This window comes from Panthera onca, chromosome D4 (assembly GCF_046562875.1).
Source record: "Panthera onca isolate mPanOnc1 chromosome D4, mPanOnc1 haplotype 2, whole genome shotgun sequence".
Classification (NCBI taxonomy): Eukaryota; Metazoa; Chordata; class Mammalia; order Carnivora; family Felidae; genus Panthera; species Panthera onca.
Window position 1 is genome coordinate 81,570,965 of NC_138351.1, and position 23,571 is coordinate 81,594,535.

The window sequence follows — 23,571 nt, forward strand, 5'->3', positions numbered from 1 at the left end:
CTCCAGATGCTTCCCCAATGCAAAGACTATCTCTGTCCCAGCATCCCATAATGACAGCTAGCAGTCAACGTGTCCTGTGCGCACACATGTGTGGGTAGAGCATGGACAGCTGGTCCTCCCCTCCGACAGCTGAGGAAAGCTTCCAGGGAATAAAAGGAACTAGATGAGAATTTCCCTGGGTCTCTGCTTCATTATGACAATAAAGCCCCCTATTTGCAAATATAACAGCTCAAGAAAAAAGGAGGGAAAGAAGGAAGTAGGGAAGTTGGAAGTAAGGAAGGAAGCAAGGAAGGAGGAAGGAGAAGAAAAGAAAGAAAGAAAGCTTCCAATATGAAAGAGAGACTAAACCAACCAGCCTAAGAAAGGAAACCGGAAATAGAGACAATGCAGGGAAGAAAAGATCATTAAAAAAAAAAGAAGAAGAAGAGGAAGAACCTCAAACTATATCATCATGGAGCTTAAACAAGAACAGGATGTCATGAAAAAGGAAACAAGATCAAGAAAGAACTCTATTAGATTCTTTACAAAAACAAAATGTCTAGCAGAAGCAATGGAATACAAGATTGAGGTATTCCTCCAGAAAGTACAATGAAATATACAAGTAGAAAATGAGACAGAGAGAGGGGAAAAAAAAAAAATCCAGAGGCTCAATCCAGGCTGTCCCAAGATCCAACTATTGGGAATTCCTAAAGCAGGGAAAAGAGTAAAGCGAAGGGAGAAAAGGATCAAAAGCATAATAAGGTAAAGTTTCCAGAGCAAAGGGAGGGTGCTTGTGTCCAGGTTGAAGGAACACAGCACAGTAGATGGGAGAAGTCCCCTTGCAGGTGTCGTGATGTTCCCAAACATGGCTGGAGCTGTGCTGATCACTGGCCTTTGCCAGGAGCCATGAGGAAGGAAGGGGTGGCCGAGTCCATCCACCTAAATGAGGAGCAGCTGGGGAATGGTGGCCCCAGAGAGCGGAGGGCGACGGTGTTCCTGAGATGTCCTGGTGGGGAGTGTGGGTGAGAGGTGTCAGCAAGAAATGATGACATTTGGGGCACCTGGGTGACTCAGTCGGTTGAGCATCCGACTTCAGCTCAGGTCATGATCTCTCGGTTTATGAGTTCGAGCCCTGCGTCAGGCTCTATGCTGACAGCTCAGAGCCTGGAGTCTGCTTCGGATTCTGTGTCTCGCTCTCTCTCTGCCCCTCCCCTGCTCGTGCTCTGTCACTCTCTCTCTCCCTCTCTCAAAAATAAGTAAACATTTTTAAAAAATTAATAAAATAAATGCTTATAAAAAAAAGGTGACATTACAGGGAGACCGGTTAGCACCATCTGGCCATGGTCAAGACTCGCAAATGCCCTGCGTGGCTATAAAATCACAGACGATGGGGTTGTGTCTTCACCGGCCCCAAATCTACAGGTTAGCGTGAAACTACCCATGCTGCATGCATACATAAATAGTAAATGGCAAGTCAAAAATGTACACTCCCTAGAGATGGAACAGTCGTGGGGCAGCCCTCTCCAACCACAATCCAGTGGGGACCCTGGAGTGACAGGTCGGCCTCCTTTTGCCTTAATTCCAAGGTTGGATGATTTTTCTGAATATTCCCTGACAATGCAAAGCACAAAGGCTCGGTGACCTGGCAGGCGATGTGAGTGACGGAAGGAAGCAGGCCCACCTCCAATGACACTCAGAGACAGCAGGGACAGGTGGGGTGAATTCACTGGGGTGAAATGAAGAACACACCCACTTTCTACAGGTGCAGGGACCACAGCCATGGATTTCCACATCAGCCACTCTCTTCTCACGGACCCCCCGCGTGTCGATGCCCAGCTCCCCCTCTCCGAGCCCCCCCATTCACAGGGCCGCGTGCCCACTTAACGTCACCAGTTGGCAACAGGTTTGGTACGTCCGAAACGGAACTCTTGACTTTTCTGACCCCAGAACGGCTCTGCCATCTGCCCAGTGGCTCGAGCCAGGAGCCAAATGTGACTTCTTGATTCATGTGCGTGAAAAAGGATGGATAGGTCCAGAACAATGGTCATGATACTTTGTGTGTGGACAGCAGGAAGTGGCTCCAGAAGCCCCTTATCCTTTAAAGAAAACCAAATTACACCATGCATAGTAAGTGACATAGACTCGCTATGTAGAAATAAAACCACTACTCATGGTGACTTCTGTAACGAGGGGGCTCAGCCAGAGGGAAAGGAGAAGCTGCACTTTCTACTTTATATTCTTTTTTTTTTTTAAGTTCACGTATTTATTTTGAGAGTGAGGGGAGGGGCAGAGAGAGTGAATCCGTGCTGTCAGTCTGGAGCCCGGCACGGGGCTCGAACCCACGAAGAGTGAGATCATGACCTGAGCCGAAGTTGGATGCTTAACGGACGGAGCCACCCAGGCACCCCCCTACGTCATATTCTTATCATTGTTTAGGTATTTTGCAACCAGTGTTTATTTCTTATTCTGAAATGGAGCCGTTTAAAAATAAGTAGCACGTACCCACATAACGAAACACGGTACAGCCATTACATCTGTAGAATGACAAATGATAATGAGAGTGGTTGATAATCTATTAGGTGGAAAAACTGATAATAGGACCATATGGGAGGATTCGAGGTTAGTTTGTTTGCTTATTTATTTATTTAGAGAGCACAAGCATGGGAGGGGCAGGGAGAGAGAAAGCAACAGAGAGAGAGAGAGAGAGAGCGAGAGAGAGAGAAAGCGAGAGAGGGAAGGGGAGAGAGAGAGAGAGAGAGAGAGAGAGAGAGAATCCCAAGCAGGCTCCATGCTCCATGCTGAGCTAGACGTGAGGCACCATCTCGCGACCGTGAGATCGTGACCTGAGCTGAAATCAAAGAGTCAGACGCTTACCCGACTGAGCCACCCGGGCGCCCCTTGAGTTTAGGATTTACAATCTATTTGCAAAAGCGAGTCTGGCTCAGGGGGCTGTAGAGTGTAGGTGAGAGCTTGAGCCTGGGCGTGAAGGAGCCTGGGTTTCAAGGCCTCACGTCTGTGGATGAGCCAGGGGGCTTTAGGGGAGTGGGGAAAGCCCTCCCAGCTTCCACGGCTCCGACCGTAAGGCAGGGCTGACGGTGTCTCTGTAAGGCTCCGGGAAGGCTCTCTGGAAATATTGCTTGTCACCCTGGCCTTCCACGGGTACTGACACGTAACTAAACAAACGTTACCTGCTGTGGAAGCAATAAGAATCATTCTATGAAAATCTTAATAATGACTATCATTGAGGACAAACACCAAGGTGTTCACAAAACATTGACCAAGGGAGATAACGAAGATAACGAAGATATCGAAGATAACGAAGGCCTTGTGTTTCTCCCTCTCTCTCCATGCTTGTCGGTATTTTCTGTTCTTTTCTGAACGTAGTTTTGCTTTTGTAATAAAAACACATGAAAAAAAAAAAAAAAAAAGAAAGGCTATCTCAAGCCAATAGCCAACATCACTCTTAAGAGTAAAACATAAAGACCTTCCCGATGGGGCGCCTGTCGGTTAAGCATCCAACTTCGGCTCAGGTCGTGATCTCACAGTCGGCGGGTTCAAGCCCCGCATCGGACTCTGTGCTGACAAGTCAGAGCCTGGAGCCTGCTTCGGATTCTGTGGCTCCCTCTCTCTCTGCCCCTCCCCGCTCGTGCTCCGTCTCTGTCTCTCAAAAATAAACGCTAAAAAGAGAGAGAGAGAGAGAGAGAGATTCCCGGTGAGGTAAGAAACAAGGCTTGGAAGTAGGACCCCCACATGTCCATGGCAAAATGCAAGAAGTTAGCTGTAACTCCTGGGAAAGAGAAAGCCAAAGACAGGGCCGTCTTAGAATTTCACCGGGAATCACAGAAGATGGTCACGATGTCGGTAAAGCGTCCACATACACAATGAGTCTACAAAATTGAACCTGCCTCTCCAGATACCGGTTGGTGCCTGTTAACGCGGGGTGGGGGCGGGGGTTGCGGGCTGTGGCTTCCTGGAGAGCCACGCACAGGGAACCTCACACCGGGACAGCCCAGCGAGGTTGTCCACGCAGTCTGGATGGTGACCAGAGCCCTGGCGAGTGGAAGAGACTGTCCCCAGGGCACACGCCACAGCCCCAGAACCCTGGTCTTATTATCTGGTGACCAGTACAGATGCTGTGCTGTTTATCGAGTTTGTATTAAAACATTCATGTATCCAACATAAATGTTTAAAATTTACTGCTATCTTGGTGACTCTCTTTCGGCGTTTCTTTGTGTTTATATATCCTTGGAACGTCCAGAAAACAAATGAATCTGGGCTGTCTTGCTCTCTGAGAGGCCCCGCCAGTCAGAAACATAAAGAATCTCTTTCCCCGAGGACGATGGTCCGACTTTGGCTACGCCCTCCCCGCCCGCCAGTGACTCTGGGACAGCGACAGGGGCAGAGGGGGCCGAGAACCCACTCACCTGAGGCACAGGATCCCTGGGGAAGGCTGGGTGGGGTCCCTGGGAGCCCACACTTGGGGTGTCCATACTTTGCTGGCGCACGAAGCTGGGCTTCTGCCCATCAGGGTCAGCACTGCCGTAGGAAGTGAGGGTTCCCCCCTCAGTTCTGACTTAGCTCCCTGGAGAATCTCTGCTTTTCTTTTAAAATGTTTCTGGATTTTACCTTTAGTTATGAGAGTAACAAGTGCTTGTGTTAAAAGATAAGGGGTGTTTTTTTTTTATGACAAAGCTATGACGCTCACCCAAATAATATAAAATGAATGCATGTTGGGCATTTTTTAACTCATTAAATAATGAGGGGACCTGCCAGTGGTCACAACCCATTCAAAGGAGAATTCAAAGAGCCACATTTATATGGGAATCGCCAATGCTGAAAAAATTTTACGAATAGCTGCAAAGGGAGTCTACCCACAGGGCAATAATCAAGTGCATCCCCCTGGACACGAGTTACTTGTATTTCTATGGGTAAGAATCACGTGCCTTTTAATCAGGGTTTTGTAAAGTAGCTCAAAGACAACAGAAAGCAGTTTGTGGGGCCCCGGTAATCCTCATTCCCCATTTTGAAGTCTTTCACAAATTTTGTGAAAAACAACAAACAGAGACATACGAAGTTAAAAGGGATTCCCTCATTCACAAACCTCTTCTCCATGGAAATCTTGTCACCTGCTGATCAAGGTCTCTGACCGACTTTCCTCCTGTGCATACAAACTAATATTTTTAAGACAAAAATGCAGTCACACTCCACACCAACGGACAGTTTGTTTTTTTCACTTGGCAGTTTATCATGGACACCATTTCATGATGTAATTCTTTTTCTAAGCTATCTCTCCCTCCCTTCCCTCCTTCCTCCCTCCCTTCCTTCTTCCTTCCCTCTTCTTCCTCTTCTTTCTCCTCCTCCCCCTCCCCTTCCTCCTCCCCTTCCTCCTCCTCCTCGTCCTCCTCCTCCTTTTTATTTTTGCTTTCTAATAATTCTACTTGCCCATAGCCTAACATTTCAAGTCCTGGGATCTGAAGTTTTAAAAACAACAACAACAACCAGCCTTCTGATTTGGAAAGAATTCAAACTTACAGCGAATTCGCTAAAATCAACAGCACAAAGAACAACACCGAGATTCTCCTATGAACACTGTTACCCCATTTGCCTTATCATTTGGTCTCTGTCTCCTCCCCACACCCGTACGATTTTTTTTTCTGAACTCTTTGAAGATAAGTGACATACGTCATGGTCCTTTACCCCTAAGTACTTCAGCGCCCATTTACTAAGATGAGAGATACTCTCTTGCATAATCACAGGATAGCTATCAACCTCAGTCAGTTTCACATGGGTCCGTGTTGTAATCTAACGTCACATCCCGATCTTCTCGGCTGAACCAATAATGATCGTTTAGAGTATTTTCCCCTCCAGCACAGGATCCAGTTTAGGGGCAGAGACTGCATTTAGGTGTCAGGTCGCTTTAGCCTCTACTAATCTAGACTTCTTCTATGGCTTTTTTCTCTGTCTTTTGGCGTTGAATTTTGGAAAACTACCGCCAACTATTGCCCCCCGCCTCTTTCTTCAATAGAAATATAATGTTGCAATTTGCCTGCTGCTTCCTTGTGACTAGGTTGTGGCGATTCATTCTTGGCCCAAACACTGCAGGGGGCATGCTTGTATCCTTTGCAGAGTGACAGGCACATGATCCTCATCTGTCCCTTGTCTGTCCCTCGCTGGTGATGTTAATTTTGATCACCTGATCGAGATGTGGTCCAATTTCTCCATCGTATAATTACTGTTGTTTTTTTTTTTTCTTGTCTTGGTTGCAACTAACAAGTGGCCTATGGGGAGATGTTTTGAGACCATGCAACTTTCCTGGTATTCATCAAAATACCCCCCTCGATTTAGCAACCATTAGCGACTCTTAATTGATCCAGCCTTTACTAGGATGGTTGCAAAAGACACATTTGCAATTCTAGCACCAGCTGCCTCTTAGAACTTTGCTACCAACAAAGGAGCTCCCTTCTCCACGTGTATCTGTTTATTTACCATAGGTATGGACACATAAAGTCCTATTTTTAAGGGTTTGTAATTCGTTATTTGATGATTGTGGTGTTCAAATGGTCCAGATTTGGCCACAAGGAGCCCCTTCACGCTGGTGCCCACGTCCTGGTGACATGCTCAGCGCTGTTTCTGAATATTTCTTTATTTCTAACATCGTAAGAGGTGCATGCCTACCTCGTACTTACACTACCCCTTCCAGATTCGTCATTTCCCTGAGCAGCTCTGGGGACTGGAATTACAGACCAAGATCTGAGAGCTACTAGAACGCTCTTTCTTTTTCACCTTTTCAGCAGGCAAAGCCAGGAAACAAATAATGTGATTGTGTGTGTGTGTGTGTGTGTATAAATCCGTGTGCACAGGTACGCATATACATACCATACAAATATACGTCCATACATATATACAGGTGCACACAGACATATTCCCCTTTCAGATATCATGATTTTGTATGTATGCCTCCAATTCCATAGAGTCTGAAGTTTTGCAGGTGCCCCGGTGGTTCCTACATTAGGCAGGCAGGAAGAGCCGGTGTAGACTGAGCAGAAGAGAAAGACCACCCGCAGGAGGCAGGTGGGGCTGCCGGCCCCCAGGGCGAGAACAGCACAAGCAGGGACTGAGCGGAGGGAGTGGCTGGGCCTGCCAACCTGGACAAAATCTCCGAGAGGTTCCTTTTCCCACAGTCCTCTCTCCCGATGCCCCCCACAGCACACCCAACCTTAGCGTGTCAGGTTTGTGCAAACCTCTCAGTGGTCCTGAAGGAATGATCAGGTAATTCAAACAATGCTCCATCAACACACGGGGGCGTGTGCTGCTACAGGACAGGTGCAGCCTGAAAACAAAACCTTGGGGGTAGAGAGAACCATCGCCAAGAGCAAAACCCACAACGCATGTGCTTGGGGGTCAAAGTCACGATCCATCTCAGAGTCTCGGCTTGGAGAATTATCCAAGGATATTGCAGAAGACGAATCACGGGAAACTTGAAGAATTAAACAATCCTCCCAGCAGAAAAGCAGGCAAAGAAAGACTACAAATGACAATGAATGAGAATATGCTCATCCATGCTAATGATTCAAGAAGAGGAAATGTGGGTATGACACAAAATTACCTATTTTTTTTACCAGAAGTGTTTAGGTAATTGAAACGAAAAAGGAATCAACCTAAGCAGAGAAAAAGATATAAGATATGTTAAAGAAAATATAGGTTGTGACATTTCCTCTGCCATGCATGTGTCAGGTCGAATTGTCCATGTGGATTTGTCTTCTCCATTATTAGGCTCTGGAGTCCAAACTTATTCAACTTTGTATAATTAGCACCTAACATAACGCTCGGTACATCATAGGTTCAAAGAAGGAAAAGCCATATTTCTTGACCACAGAGCAGCAAAAGTAGGAATTAATAGCAAAGGTTTATGGGGATGTAAGGTACAACGTGAGGGAATGCAGTCAATAATTTGTAATAACTTTGTATGGTGACAGATGGTGACTAGACTTATCCAGGGGATCATTTCATATTCTATAAAAATATCAAGTCACTATGACGTACACCCGAGACTAATAGGATATTGTATGTCAATTATCCTTCAATAAGAACCAAAGTTTATCTGCTGCTTGGAAATCAAAAATTCACGTAGAGAACGCCTGGGTGGCTCAGTTGGTTAAGCGTCCGACTACCGCTCAGGTCGTGATCTCACAGTTTGTGAGTTCAAGCCCCGCGTCGGGCTCTGTGCTGACAGCTCAGAGTCTAGAGCCTGCTTTGGATTCTGCCTCCTTCCCTCTCTGCCCCTCCCCACTTGTGCTCTCTCTGTCTCTCAAAGATAAATGAAAAAAAAATTCATGTAGAAGTGTATATGTGACTGTGTGTATGTGTGTGTGTGTGTGTGTGTGTGTATCTTACACACGGGGATGGGAGCCGGTATCTGTGGGTGTGTCTGTGTGTGGTTCTGCCCAGCTGTGGCTTGCATACCAGTGTGGGTATGTGCCCCGTTTTACTTTGTGCAGAGCTGTGGTCAGTGTGTGTGGCACATGCCCAAGGCAGAAGCCCAGGCCTGTGGGCCCCCAGGAGGTGTGGCAGAGGGAGAGACACTGTGCTGTGGCCGGGTCATGAGCTCCGGAGGCTGAGCCCCTGGCCAGCCTGGCCCTACGTCCTGCCGTAGTAGTGGGGCAGGGGCCAGGGAAGCCAGGGACGAGGCAGGCGACCAGAGGGCAGGACAGCAGGACAGCTCAGTGCCTTGAGATCATCTCTCTGTGAGTAGCACCCAAGGTCAGCTCCGTTCAGCCCCCAGCACATAGCACCTGCCTCTACGTGCTTCCTTCCACGTCATACCCTCTTGTTTTTTTTTTTTTTTTTATTTATTTACTCTTGAGAGAGAGAGAGAATGCAGAAGTGGGGGATGGGCACACAGAGAGAGAATCCCAAGCAGGGCTCTGTGCTGTCAGCGCAGAGCCCAACTCAGGACTCCAATCCACGAACTGGGAGATCACGACCTGAGCCACAATCAAGAGACGCTTGGGGCGCCTGGATGGTTCAGTCTGTTGAGCGTCTGACTTTGGCTCAGGTCATGATCTCAAGGTTCGTGAGTTCAAGCCCCACCTCAGGTTCGCTACTGTCAGCCTGTCGATCCTCTGTCCCCCTCTCTACCCCTCCCCTGCTTGCACTCTCCCCAAAATAAATAGTAAAAAAATAAAAGATGCTTAACCAACCAAGCCACCTGGGTGCCCCATACTCTGAGGAGTGAGTCCACGATTCTCCCACTCCTGCCTCCCTGGTGGAGGTTTGGAAAACCGGTCCTGGCAAGAGGAGGGGGGCAGCGTGTTCCTCATGGGAAATCAGCCCCACAAGTGCGTTCTAATAAACGAGCGCAGATTTCAGAGCGGCGTGGGGGCTCGCAGGCTCCGCGGGCCGTGGAATTCAATATGACATGCTTCAGCCTGCCCGCTAATGGGCTGCGGCCGGACGCCACGTGATCCAACCTTCCCGGGGACGTTAAACGATGCTGAAAAGTGGCCCAGATTTATTTACTGGGACACTGCGTGTTCCTGCCCGTGGGTGTGTGGAGAAATGACAAGTCCTCGTGAGCAGGTGGGAGGAGCTGGGGTTTCCTCGCTGCCCCAGGGCCGGGGGAGGCAGCCCGTCTCCTCCTCCTTCCCGGCCCTGCCGTGGGGCCTGCCCGGGCCTGGGATGGTCACCGGCCCCTCCAGGTGACACACGACCCCGTGACTTTAAAGGAATTTTTTTTTTAGTGTTTATTATTTTTGAGAGACAGAGAGCAAGCAGGGGAGGAGCAGAGGGAGAGGGAGACAGAGACTCTGAAGCAGGCTCCAGGCTCTGAGCTGTCAGCACAGGGCCTGACGCGGGGCTCGAGCTCACAGACCGCGAGATTATGACCTGAGCTGAAGTCGGACGCTTAACCCACTGAGCCACCCAGGTGCCCCTAGGACCCCACGACTTAGAGTGTCAGTGTCCCCGTGTGTCAAACCCTTCGTTGCTTCAGCATTTCCTCTCCCACCTGTAGGTTCACTCATCCCCCGAACATTCCACCTGCTGTGCTCTCAGTGCTAACGTCCAGTCCCTGCCTGCTCGAAGCGGGGTGAGACCACGATCAAGCCACCGTCATGAGAACAGCCATCGGTTTTGCTTCCTACAAGCTTCTTGAGTCTGTGCCCTGTGTCTCCAGAGCCACTGACGGCCTACAGCCGCCACCCTGCTGCCCCTGCGGGCCCGGCCTTCTCCTGCCTGCCAGCCTCTCCCTGCCCCCGCCCTCCTCACCGCTGCTTCCCCACTGCACCGCCACCCTCCCCACCCGCAGCCCTGTGCACTTAGTTCCCTCCTGTCCGACCCTCAGCTGCAGCAGGGCTGGTTTTGCTCACGTGGCCGCTGCCTCACCGGGGCCTGGCACGTGTCAGCACCCAGACAAGTGCTCAGCGGTCACCAAGTAGGGGCAGGAAGGAAAAGGGGCAGAGAGGCCTGGGCCCTGCGGGCTGAGCGGGCCTTAGCCAGGCCAGAGGGGCCCTGCTGGGGCTGCCAGAGGATGGACCCCACAAGATGCAGGGCACGGGGAGGCGAGAGGGGCTACAGGGGCCAGGCAGGGACCATGGCCTTACTCTGCAGGGCAAGGGAAGCCACAGGGGAAAGTGCAGCTGGGAGGGCCCTCATCTGATTATATATATGTATATATATTTTCAATGTTTATTTTTGAGAGAGAGTGTGAGCGGGGGAGGGGCAGAGGGAGAGGGAGTCCAAGGATCCGAGGCAGGCTCTGTGATGACAGCAGAGAGCCGGATACGGGGTCAAACCCACGAACTGTGAGATCACAACCTGAATCGAAGAAGGGCACTCAACTGACTGAGCCACCCCTCTGACTTCTGTTTTTGAAAGTCCCCAGGATGCAGGGGTGCTGGCAGGCTGAGGAGGGGGCAGAACAGCAGGAGGCCCAGCAGGTGCCCAGGGGGTGATGGAGGCAGAGCTGGGGGCACATTCCCCACCCAAGGAGACTGGCAGGAAGGCTGGTATGGACAAGGGTGGGGAGCGGGGGGTGGGGGTTTGGGGAACCTACATCCCACCAGCCCTTACAGACCAGGAAGGGTCCCTGGGGCCCTGCCCCCTCCCCTGAGTGTTCCTACGATGCCCCTTTGGGGGAATTAGGGGAGGGACGAGAACCTTCTTCCTGAATGGGCCTTAATTTATTATTTGAAAAGAGCACTGGATCCACTAAATGAAAAGGCCTTCACTGCAGACTCGCAGGGCAGACTATATAATTACCTGGAAAGGACCATTCTGCTGCATGTTTTTAAATTTGCATTTTGTGCTTAATGGATATCTATGCACAAGAACAACCTATTGGGTAAATACACAACTTTACATCAGTCTGAAAGGCTGAGGTTCTGGGTCTTCCCCTTGCTTCATGCCCACCGAGTTGGGCAGTCAGAAGGCTACCTTCATTCATTCAGTCCTTCATTCATTCCGCACGCATTTCCTCCTCGGTGCTAGGCCCTGGCTGGGCGTGCCATTCAGACAGGAATGAGCACAGCCCTGCCCTAGGGAGAGGTTTGCCTCGACGTGGGTTAAAGGGGTAACAGGAGGACTGTGGGGCCCCAGGGGAAGGTGAGCCCACCTGCGAGAGCGGGGTCAGCTTTGCAGAGGTGGTGACCATCAACATTTGGAGGAGGAATCTCCCCAGGCCACAGGGGAGGAAGGGCACTAGGGGCACAGGGGAGGAAGGGCGTTAGAAGGCAGAACGTGGATGGAGCTGGGGAAGGCACGGAAGTGCACGGGGCGTTTGGGGAATGGCAAAACTCTGGTGAGTCCTGAGGTAAGGTGTATGGGACAGAGGCAGCCGCTCATGGGAGGCCCCGTGGGTCGCCTCTAGGGGGCGCGCTGGGTTCTCCTCTGTGCGTCCTCGCCCCCACGCTGTGCACAACGTTCATGGTGTACGAGGTTGGCCTTGTGGGTCAGGGCTGGGGAAAGCTGGGCCCCGAACTGAAAACCCCCAAAACCAAGTGAGGTGTGTGAGCTGGACGCGGTGGTGGGAAGCTGTCTTCTATCTTGGTAGGAGGGTGACATGATCAGATTGGCATTTCAGAAAGGCCACTCTGGCAGCCTGTGGAGAATGTGTTGGAGGCAGAGAGACAGTTGGCTGCCGAAAAATGGCCCATAGAGAACACATATTTTGCAAAAATATGACAAAAGGCTGATTCTTTCCATTTGCAATGACATGCTACCAATCAACAAAGAAAAGACCCGTAGAAAAACGGGCAAAGAACATGAGTTCATAGACGAGGAAATACCAATGGCCTTTAAACACGTCAAGAAGAGTCCCAACCTCATTCGTAACGAGAGAAACAGAAGTTAAGTCTATAATCAGACGATGCCACGTTTCTCGCTCATCCATTGGCAAAGGTTAGCGTTTTGATAATGTGCTCTGTTGGGGAGGATGAGGGGATCTGGTCCTCTCACACATTGTTGGTGGGACCGAAAATTGGCCCAGCCTCTTGGGAGGACACTTTGGCAATTTATCGATCGCAATTTGAAATGCATGTCTCCTTTGACCGGGTAGTTTGCTCTCTCGGGTCTAGTCAGACGAGTACATGAAGGTGCACATACAGGTACAGTCCCTTTAGGTGGTAATGGAGAACGGGAAACAGTGTGAATCGACTGGGGACCAGTTAAGCAAACTAAAGTATTATAAGTAATTATAATGCATCGTATAAAGGAATGCCACGACGTCATTAAGTAACTGAGGCCAGCCTATCTGTACGTCTCATGCAACAGTGTCCAAGAAATATGTCAAGTGATAAAGGCAGAGTGTAAAAGAGAGGAAAAGGGGTATACACACAGATACAAGAATTCTTGTATATGCACAGACTGTCTTTGAAAGAACATACAGGGGCGCCGGGGTGGTCCAGTCGGTGGTGCGTCCCATTCTTGATTTTGGCTCAGGTCGTGATCTCACGATTCATGAGATTGAGCCCCGAGTCGGACTTCATGCTGATAGCATCGAGCCTGCTTGGGATTCTCCCTCTCTGCCCCTCCTCCACTCGTTTGCTTCCTCTCTCTCTCAAAATAAATAACCATTACAAAATTGTTTTTAAAAAGAAAGGAAGAAAGAAAGAACATATAAAACCCAGAAATACTAGTTGTCTCTGGAGACAGACCTCCCCAGAGTTGAGGGACAGGGACAGGGGTGGAGGGAAATTACTTATGACTGTATATCTTTGTGCTGTTTTTGTTTGTTTTAAGCATATATATCCATTAATGCCATATGTGCATTGTGTGTGTGTGTGTGTGTGTGTGTGTGTATAATCGCATATTTTTAAAAAAACTGATAACAATAACATGAAGCCCAGGTGGTTGAGTGTCTTTCTCATGCAGTGGGGTTTTCATTTTACCTAGTGTCCTTGGGGAATGAATTTCCATGAAAGTAAAATTTCCAGACATATTACAGGAATCAAATTCTTTAAAAACCTTTTTTTTTTTTTTTTTTTAAGGAAGCCTACGTAAAATGTATAATATTCTTCCATATTTTTTCAGGTAAAGAATGTGGAATGTGGGTGGACATTTCTTGGCTGGCCCTGAGGCAAAGGGCTCTCTGCCCCTGCACTAAAGTCCCCTCTCTGCTGAGGCTCTCATCCCTTCTGCTTCCATCAAGTGTCACCTCACATGCAGCACGTGAGAGCGCTGAGACAAGAGTGTCATTTCCAGCCTCTTTCCAGGCTGTGGAGCCGGGAGCCCGGGCTTGGGGGCAGACGTTCTGGATGTTGTGATGTGTTGCTCACACACTGATGGCCCTGGATGGGTGGGGCCCTGGGACATTCCGACCTGCAGGGATGTGGGCACCTGCCTCCCTCTCCCTACTGTCTCACCTCAGAGCCTCTAAGGTGGCCTTGTGGGCCCGGAAAAGGTGTGAAGCTTCTCCGAGCCTCAGTTTCCTTGGCTGTAATAGAGAAGTGATGTCACAGGCCTCCCCCGCATGGCTTCAGTGATGACAGTGCCTGGGGCGGTGCCTGGGGCGGTGCCTGGGACCTGCCTGGGATGCAACCACACATGGTCCCCATTTTTGCCCCCAGCCTCCCGTCCCGCTGCCTGGCATATTCCAGCCAGACTCAGAGGCTTTGGTTATGGGAGTGTGGTCCCTCTAGGTTCCCCTCTGCTGTCACTCGGCTGCCGAGCTGAGCAATTCCCAAGGCCCCCCCCGATCTGGGTTGGGGCAGCCTCCAGGAAGCATGACCGTCGAGGCCTTACCTCAAGGATTTTACTACATGCCAGAGCTTTTTAGAGAAACGTTTGCTGATATGGTGCTATTCAAGGCCTCCCCCAGCGCCTCCCACTCCCACACGCTCTCGGACACCTTCCCTGGCAGGACTCACCGCCGTGGGAAGGGGAGAGCCCAGCGAGGCGGCGGCACAGAGAACCACCTGGAACGCCGGCCCCACGAGGCCGAGATCCCACACTAGCTTCGGCATTTACAAACCGTGCCACCTCGGGCAAGTCATTTCATCTCGGTTTGGAACCTCGGTCTCTCCGACCGTAAAATGGGGTGATGAGAGGAGACTCCATTTCCTGGACTTGCGTCTGAGATTAGCAAACTGATACGCACGGCGTGCCCAGCGCCGTCTGGCCCTTGCATGTGCTCGGTGGCTGTTGAGTTGAGCACCTAGTTTATGTTGGCCCGGCCCCACCGCCCTGGGCTAATTGAACCCACCCCTGATGCCATTCGATTCACCGCACGGAGGCTGCTTTGTACGGGCCTGCCCTCCTCAGCGGGCCTGGTCGCAGGGGCGGCTGGAGCTGGCTTGGCCGGACCACCTGCCTGCAGGCCAGAGGGCCCCAGGGGCTGGGGCGGAGTATGCTCCTCCTGCCTCCACCGCCTGAGGTCTCCACCACCTGAGGTCCTCAACCGTTCCTGGAGCCAGGCCAAGCCTCGAGAGCCTGAAGAGCCCAGGCTGGAAGCAGCCCGGATCCTGCGTGGAGGAAAGTCCTCCTGGGGAACCATCTGACTGGTCAGCTTTGCGCGTGTAGAAAATTCTCCATTGGGTTACACCACTGTGACTCGGGGGATTTGTTGTCACCTCGGCATTGCCTCGCCTATCCTGACTAAAATAAGGGTACGAGACTTCAGCCAGGTCACGATCTCGCGGTCCATGAGTTCGAGCCCCGCGTCGGGCTCTGGGCTGATGGCTCGGAGCCTGGAGCCTGTTTCCGATTCTGTGTCTCCCTCTCTCTCTGCCCCTCCCCCGTTCATGCTCTGTCTCTCTCTGTCCCAAAAATAAATAAAAAACGTTGAAAAAAAAATTAAATAAATAAATAAATAAATAAATAAAATAAAATAAGGGTACGATACGGAGCGGAAGGTGGTATTTATGAGACTTGGAAAGCGAAAACATGAGGCTTCTAACAGGTGGCTCACACCTAGAGACTTCTGACCTGCTGGAGTCGGGGCTGTATTGTACCCCAGCACCGTCAGCGGTAGAGCCGGTGACCACGGGTGCTGCAGCAGCTGGCCCCAGAAATAGCGCAAAGCAGATTTAAAGTACCGGCAAGGAGCTGCAAGGCGGAGTGTTTCCGAGAGGATCTCCAATGTCTCATCATTAGAACCAAGCAGGAAATGAGGCCAGCTCCAGCCTTCAACCTTCCTCCCCAGCCCCAACCCATTCTGTGGCGGGTGGGAGAAGCTGGTCTAATCTGGGCAAGCCCAGCACCTTCTTAGGCCCTGGTGTGAACCAGTCCAGAGACGACACACGTCTTCCAGGGGTCCAAGTGGCTGGGGTGGTGGTAGGGTCACAGCTGGCCAGGTGGCCGGGGGAGGATGCTGCTGTGGTTGTAACTTTGAACAAGGGTTTTCTCCAAGGTCCCCAGCTTTGTCACCGGTTTAAAAAAAAAAAAATTGGAAGTGATGATGATGGCATTTGAAGCTTTTTCCTTACCTGCAGTGTCAATGTGGAAAACAGCTCACGGCTGAAATGCACTGTGGGAACTAAGTATTACACTCCTGACCTAAAGGCCCCCTGGGCTGGCGCTGGCTTCTCCTCTTCAGAGTCCCTCCCCGAGGAGGACGGGGTGCTAGCTCACATCCCGAACTTGCTGAGCATTTGGGGCAAGGCCCTTGCCCTCTCTGGACTTCCCTTGCTTTATTGGTACCACTGATACATGGAATGTAGCAGCCAAGGATACAATATTAGAACCAAGTCCATTGTGTATCGGAGATTTGGGTTAGAGTCAGAGGTGGGGACTGAGCCCTGAGGGGCGCCACCAAATGCCCAAGGGCTCCGGGGGGAGAGGCAGAGGTATGGAAAGGGCCCTGCAGCCTCGATGTCCCCACTCGCTCCTCCAAAGACACGTCTGGCCGCGGCTGCAGAGAGCCAAGGCAGATGTAGCGTTTCGGGCTGCTGGGTGCCCTCCCGACAGCTCTGCCACGTGGCAGAGCCTTGACCTGCAGACCCAGGAGTCCAGGACCAGCGGCCGGCCTACAGTGAGAACGCAAGGAATGCATAACCCCTGAGTGTTTCCTAAAATGGTGCACCCGGGGTCCAAAGAACAAGGGAGCTCCCTGGACCCAGAGCCTGCCTGCCTGGCCCGCTCACTGTGGAGGGGGCTCAGTGACATGAGTGCCTCCCTGGGGCCACCGAGCGGTGGGGTTTTCACGGGGCGGGGATCCCCATGTAACTTCAGGCGATCTGCTTTTCACTTTCCCTGGGCGGTGTGGAGTCTGGGAGATGTTCAGAGCAGACATAGGCTGCTCCCTTCAAGTCCAGAGGAGCCGTGGGTCCAGGAGGCGCCCTGTTCCCAGGGAAGGAGCCACCACGCGAGCCGGCAGCACCAGGAATCACCTTTTCGGTGCAGCTTGAATGGCTCAGTTCTCTGGGGAGGCGCCCTGCCTCCCGCTTCCCCGTGAGGGGGGAGCTTGTCACGCACACCTGCTCAGCTCGGCCCTGCAGGCAGTGACTTCTGCACACACGGGGCTGGATGGGCCACCCTCCCTCCCGGGGCAGCTGTCCCTGCCACAGAGTCTCTGACAGGTGGCCACACTGGTGGCACATCACTCCTTCCCTAAGGGAGACTCTCCGCAGCAGATCAAAGGTTGGGGGATATTCCAGACTCCTCCCTCCTTCTCCCCTAGGATCTCACAGTTTACTGGAGGCAATGTTGAGCTTCCCAGGCAAACAGGCACCATCAGGGGAGAAAAAAATGTAAAAGGAGCTCTCTTCTTGCCAACTGCCCCAAAATGAGCGAGTTTTGTCCACCCCGGTGGATTTGCCGTGAAGAAGTATCACACAGAAGAAACTGTCAATACTTCGCAGCCGTTTTTACAATGAGCCTGTGTTTAGCAACACTCAGCTTTGTTTTATTATTGCATTTTACGAAGTTACCAAGACAACTGAGGCCAAGTCACAGAACCTTGACTTTATGTGCCATGAAAATTTAATAAAGAATGTTTAAAGGCTTTTAAGAGGCAGGAGTTTCAGCCTCGCAACAGAGCCCTGCTCAGAGGGAGGAGGGCTCCAGCGCGGGGCCTCTCGCCGGGCCTCGAAGGGCCTCCCTGTCGGGGACATCCAGGTGGGCCCAGGTTCCCTGGCATCCGTCTTGTTCTAGACATTTATTAAGGTAGTTCCCAGGCGCCAAGCCCAAGACGGGTTTCTTACATTCATTACGACACAGTTGCCACCGTGGGGGCCAGAAAGAGGGCAGAGGGGCGAAGTCGCAGGTGCACGGTCACACAGCGAGAGAGCAGCAGGTCCAGCAAAAGCAGGCCCTCGTGTCCCTGTTGTGAGGCAGGTGGTTCTGCAGGGAAAATATCCCTCCTGACTTCCTGCATCAGCAGCCCTGGCCTTGCTCCCGCAGCCTGGGAAGGCCCCAGGGGAGCCACAGTCAGGAGCAGGCAGCGTCCCCGTGGCCCGGGACCGCGGTCCTGGTCAGAATCCTAGCAAGCACCTTCACATTGGAGGAAATGTCTCCCAGGAGTCCCTTAGTGAGTGCGTTATGTTACCCCAGGGCCTGTGCACAGCCCTTTTCCCTCTGCTCGCTAAATAAGACTTAGAAGGAAATTGCCAGAAATGAGAAAATCGTCAGTAATTTTGCCATTTTATACAAGCTCCGTGGTGCTGTGTGTGTGTGTGCGTGTGCGCGTGTGTGTACCTGTAAGCGTTGTGCTGCATGGTTTTCCTAGTTAAATAAACACCAAGACTTCTGGTTACTAGAGACGGAGGTAACGGGGTAGGCTGAGTGTTCTGCAGAGCTCCTTTGTGCCCGGGAACAGAAAAAAAAAAAAACAAAAACCTGTGGATTTATTTCACGAGGGAGAAACTCACATGCCATGTGGGAAAATCCTTCTCACATTCATCAAAGCAAATAGGAGGCTGGCAAAAGTTATCAACTGAGGCGAGGTGGATTTTAGGTTAATTGACCTCAGCGGGGGGGAGAGGAGGACGGCCCCCTCGGCCACCAGGAACACCAGCTCCCGGTGAGAGAGTTCATCAGTTCTGAGCTTCGAGGGAAGGTGCTCAAACGCCGGCCCTCTCAAGCCCCAATTTTCAGTTATAGGGCCAAGGAGTTTAGGACATTAATCAAGAAGTGAAAAAAAGAAGGAAGCTTTTTTGGCGTAATACTCTGCCAATCACAAGGCAGATTCTAGGTGTCGGAGGCACGGCACAGGCCATTTTTCAGCCTGCAGAGTGTCTTAAGTGTAAGGATGAAGGGCAGGGGGCGGGGGGCGGGGGGCGAGGAGCTGTTTTGGCTTCATTTGTCTTGATGGATGACAACATTCAAGAAGGAAAGTTTTTCCTTCGTCCCTTCACACTTCGTAGGAAGCCGGAGCGGGCCGAAGAGAGCATGGCATTTGAGCAGCCCGCTGGTTTGCAAAACACTTTCGTGTATGTTTGTGCTTGCTGTGTCTTGTCTTAGTTCCCAGGGACCAAGTGAGGGAGTGCCTGTCACCCTCTCGTGTGGCCGAGGGACCCGGAGCCCGGGAGTGTGGTGGCTCCCAGAGCCCTCCTGGGGGGCTCGACTTGGGAGGAGGAGGTCGGCAGGCCCATGTTGAGGCCCCAGAAGCCTGGGTGTGAGCTGAACAAGCCCCCAGCCTCACACGTCTCTGAAATGGGTCCCAAAGCCTCTGCCCTCTGGGTTTTGGGAGCGCCGAGTCTCTGTGCAGAGCAGGCACGATGCCAAGGAGGGAGCAGGGGGCCTCACGGTGGGTCCCCGCTCTGCCTTTTCTCCAGCCGCGAGCTTGGGCGTCGGTGCCCTGTCTGTGAAGAGGGTGATGAGAACCCCCATCCCTCGCCGGGTTGTTGGAGGGTCAGAGGACAGGATGGAGGTGCCGGCACTTTGTAAACTGTGAAGCACTGAACAGATGTGGTTCAATTCACGTGGGAAAACGAGTTGGTTCTAGAAAGCAGAAACGCCATTCCGAATGTCTGGGCTCCTCCGCAGACCGGTCCTACCACCCCCCAACCATCGACATTCACATTCACATGGGGATTATCTACTCAGCTCTCCAACCCCACACAGACGCAGGGTCCTGCAGAGCTGAAGAGAAGGCGGGACACCTGACACAGGACCCCTGTGCGCATGACCCAGCCTGGCGGGCCTTTCTAAGGCTGAAGAAGAGGGGGTGCCCACCAGGGGCACTGCCCGCACCTGAGCCCAGGACAAAGATACAAAGGACGATGGAAACACTACCCGGGGTGAGAAGGGCCATTGTCCGCTCAGGGTCATGGGGCAGCCACCATGCTGGGGACACGGAGGTATTGAGTGAATGGCCCTGGCAAGGTTTAAAATCCCATGATTGTTAAGGGTGTTCACAGGCTCGGGAGGAGGACTGCCATGACCCCACTCCTCCCCTGGGACTTGCTGGATATTTGTATTGTTTCAACCAGCACCTGCTAGACCCCCACCCCATGCTTGGAGGCCTGAGTGAATCCAGCACCTGCCTGACCCGGAAGAACTCCCAGCTTGGTAAGGGTGAGAACCCTGTGATGCCACGGGGCAAGCATGGTAATAACAGAACTTTCCAGATTCTGACAAGTAGACGGAGGGAACAGTTCACTCGGTGTGGGAGATTGCAGTGGGGCGTTTGAGCTGGACATTGAAGGTAAGTAAGTGTCCACTGGACAGAGGGAGGCCGTCCAGCACGGAAGGGTAAGCACAAGGGAGAGCCAGGAGCAGGTCCTGGCCCTGGGGCAGAAACCAGCACATTCTCTTCCCCAGGGGCAACAACACACAGAGAGTGCCATGGGAGCATGGTGACGGGTGGGGGCAGAGGCCTTCCCCGGAAAAGCATGGACCAGGCACGGCTTTAGGATGGAAAGGAAGGACGGGGCTGGATTATGAGCAGCTTGAACGTTGGGTTAAGGAGCACGGGCTTTATCTGGGCAGAGACGACGGCTGAATTAGGGGACCGTGTGATCGGTTCTGTGGTTCTCCGAATTCCTTCGGGGCCACTAGGGTTGGAGGACGGAGGACGAGTTGAGGGGGATGAGAGGCAGGAGGTGGTGAAGTCTGAGCCAGGGAGAGTGGACGGAGACCCTCAGGAGAACCGAGAGGGCGCCTGTTTGGGGGCGGAGGCCCTGCCTCCACGCCTGTTAGGACAGCACTTGCTAACGACTGCACTGAATCGGATGTGCCTTTATTAGCACCTACGGCAGGCTCCCCTCTGGCCGGGCTGTGGGGACACAGCTCCTGGCTGTGACAGCAGAGAAGCCAAGCACATTTCCTAGGAGGCTGGAAGGAGCGCAGCAGGATGACCAGTGTGGAAGGGAAAGGGAGCCAACCGGTGCACCGAAAGTGACAGGTGTGGCAGGAAAGGGTGGGGTGGGGGCCAGACCCAGTGATGTACCCTGAGCTGAGACAGGCTGAACCTGATCTCCATTCATTGGACCTGCTCTAGAAAGCTGGCCCTTCAGGGACCTCAGCCAGAGGAACAGTAAGGGCTGATGTGGCTGGAGTGCGTGCACGTGTGTGCATACGTGTGTGTGTGTGTGTGTGTGTGTGTGAATCAGTGGGAGGGGGAGGAAGGGGGACTAGGGGAGAAGAGGCCCGGATGGATCCTGAGGGCCCTACCCCAGAAATAACACAGGTAAAACACGGGGCACTCAGCTCCTCATGGGGCGTCTCTGGGCCCCGGATCCCTGTCTCCGGTTCCCCTCTTCCAGGAGAAAGGACGTGTCTGTCTTTGCTATCACTTCAGCTGTACCCTGAAACGTGAGGGGTGTGGGAAACAAAGGGGGTAAGTGGGGCTTCCCATAGGCACCAAGGAGGCGGGGGACATCTCCTGTCGCTCACTCTGATAAGGGAGCAGCATCGAATTCTTCCTGTTGAACAGCATTGAGAAGAAAGGGCCCAGTCTGTCCCTTACTGGCCTCTTGTAAAATGGCGGCCTGATTTTCCCGACATTCACCCCGTGGGGTGCAGGTCTCAGGCCCTGCCTGCAGAGGAGGGGCTCCTTCTAGACAGTGAAGGGTTGAGCAGAGCCACCTGCCTGCATGTGACCTGCAAGGGTGGGGACAGGACATTCCTCACTGTGAGAAGCGACATGCTCAAATCATCCCAAACAATGTGGCTCGGTTTCCCAACACCCCCCCCCCCCCCCCCAGTCCAATGTGTTTGGTTGATTTTGGAACTGAAAACTGCACTCCATTTTGGCAAGTGAATGCTTTCTGGAAAAAAAAAAAAAAAAAAAAAAGAGCTGTGTTGAAAAGACTCTTTGCTGCTCCCAGCTGCTAACACGTGTGAGAGACTCCTTCACTGCGAGGCCCATTTGCTCTGGCAATAACGGGGACCGAAGAGCGGGGACGGGGCCTTCAAAGTCTGCTTCTCACAGCAGACCATTTAGAATCACTGATTGTCCTGGCCCATGTCACAGGGCTGCAGGAGAGCGGGCAGGGCCCCGGGGTGGGGGGGGGGGGGGGGTTGGGGAGGGCAGGCAGACCTGGAGCAGAGGCGATTGGAACTTGAGTCACGCTCACCAGGGGACATAAAGGAAATGGGGCTCAGGGGTCAACCAACAGAACTGGACCAAGCCTCACTCTCCCACGGGACCCCCCAGGCCGGCCTTTGCTCCTCTGAAAATGGGAACAGTGTTACGAAACTACCCGAGCTGACTGATACCTCTAGAATGTCCCTATGCAGGGGCGCATCAGGTTCCTCCCACCCCTCCCGTCTTAGGCCACCTGTCCTGCTTTTTTTGCTTGGGAAACAAGGTCATTACAGGTGGCTCTTGTCACCAAGCAGCCCAGAGCGCGTTCTGCGGGGCTTGGTTTTCCAAAATGCCACCTTTGGCTGCCTCTGAACCTTCCCCTCTGAGAAGGGGTTTGCCTGGGGACACAGATGGAGACAAGGAAAGGGTCTCTTGGAAGGGGGGGTGTGAGCGCCCCTTGTCCTGAGCTTCTGACACCATGCTCCCCCTCACACCGGCCCTTAAGGGGGTTTTCTTGTCCTCCCCTCGGAAGCCCCTCCTCCCACCCAGGGGCCCTCTGGCAAGTGCCTGCCAGGCACCTGCCGGCCAGGCGATGGCACCTCATCCATGTGGGGTGAGGGGGTGCCGTCACAGGACCCTGGGACTCCTGCTTTGGGGTCGAGGTCAAACAAAATCAAACAAAATGACCTCTGAGGCTCCTGTCAGCCCTGAGACTCTAGGAGCCTTTACCTAGTTACTTCTTGGTTAGTTCTTAATGAATAACAAACCGAACATGACAGTGACAGGCAAGCTAATGAAATAAATGAGGCCAGTCTGTTAACTACACCCGGGGAGCACACGATCGGGATGGGAGAGTCGGGCGTGCCCACACACTAGCTCCACTCGGTTTTCACAGCACGGTGGCAGGAAATCAGCGTGATGTCCCCGGGATTTAACCAGTGTTCTTTCGGAGGCCCCGGCAGACCCAAGTCTCAGCTCTCTCGAGTTCTTTCCTCTCCGCAGCTCAGGCTCAGGATCGCTGGCGCCCCGTGCCCCGAACGCAACAGTTTTACCCCGGTGGCTGCTTCCTGTGAGCCCAGAATAGAAGATGCCATCTGTCGCGTTTGGGATGTCATATGTCCACCGATGACTCACACATAGTTGGACCACCGAGAGGAAGGCGGGCGGGTGCCATCAGCCTGTTTCAAAGCACAGCTCAGCAGAACATGGAGACGGCATGTCAGGCAGGGGGCTGTCCCGCGGGGGTTCTCCGCGGCCTGCCCTCCGTCCACAGGCGGGGAGCACAGAGGGTCCTCTTCGGCCCCGGAGGGCTTACCCTTCATCGGCAGCATCGAGTGGCCATCAGGACAGAGCGTGTCCGGAATGCGCTGCCTTGGGGGCGCTGTTTGTGCAGGACGGGGGGTGGCCCTCCACCGGCGGGGCCGAGGGGGTGGCGTCCGGGGGGCTGCCGCTGTCCAGGGGCCGGCCCCCCGCCGGGCCGCTGCGGCCACACACCAGGCGCTTTTCGTCCAGCAGGGACAGGTGGTATTCACATAGGTCGATCAGCGAGGCCACCTGCTCGTGGAGCGGCAGCGTCTTGAACTTCCTCTGAGCCAGGTAGAAGAAAGCCTCCACGAAGGCCTGCAAGCACATTCCTGCGGACAGAGAGACCAGCGTTAAGGGGGGGCGGGGGTTGTGTGCCAAAGGGG

At 52.8% G+C, this 23,571-nt stretch overlaps 1 protein-coding gene across 5 annotated transcripts in view; it reads right to left on the reverse strand.

Annotated features, from left to right (window-relative positions):
• Positions 1-22,677: 22,677 nt before the first annotated feature.
• TTLL11 (tubulin tyrosine ligase like 11) overlaps positions 22,678-23,571 on the reverse strand; it is a 237,035-nt gene continuing 236,141 nt past the window's right edge. For all 5 annotated transcript variants that reach the window (XM_060608799.3, XM_078436524.2, XM_078436523.2 and 2 more), the window contains one exon: positions 22,678-23,517. In XM_060608799.3, the coding sequence (XP_060464782.3) occupies positions 23,225-23,517 (293 nt within the window). In that variant the 3' untranslated portion in view covers positions 22,678-23,224. The remainder of the gene's footprint in view (positions 23,518-23,571) is intronic.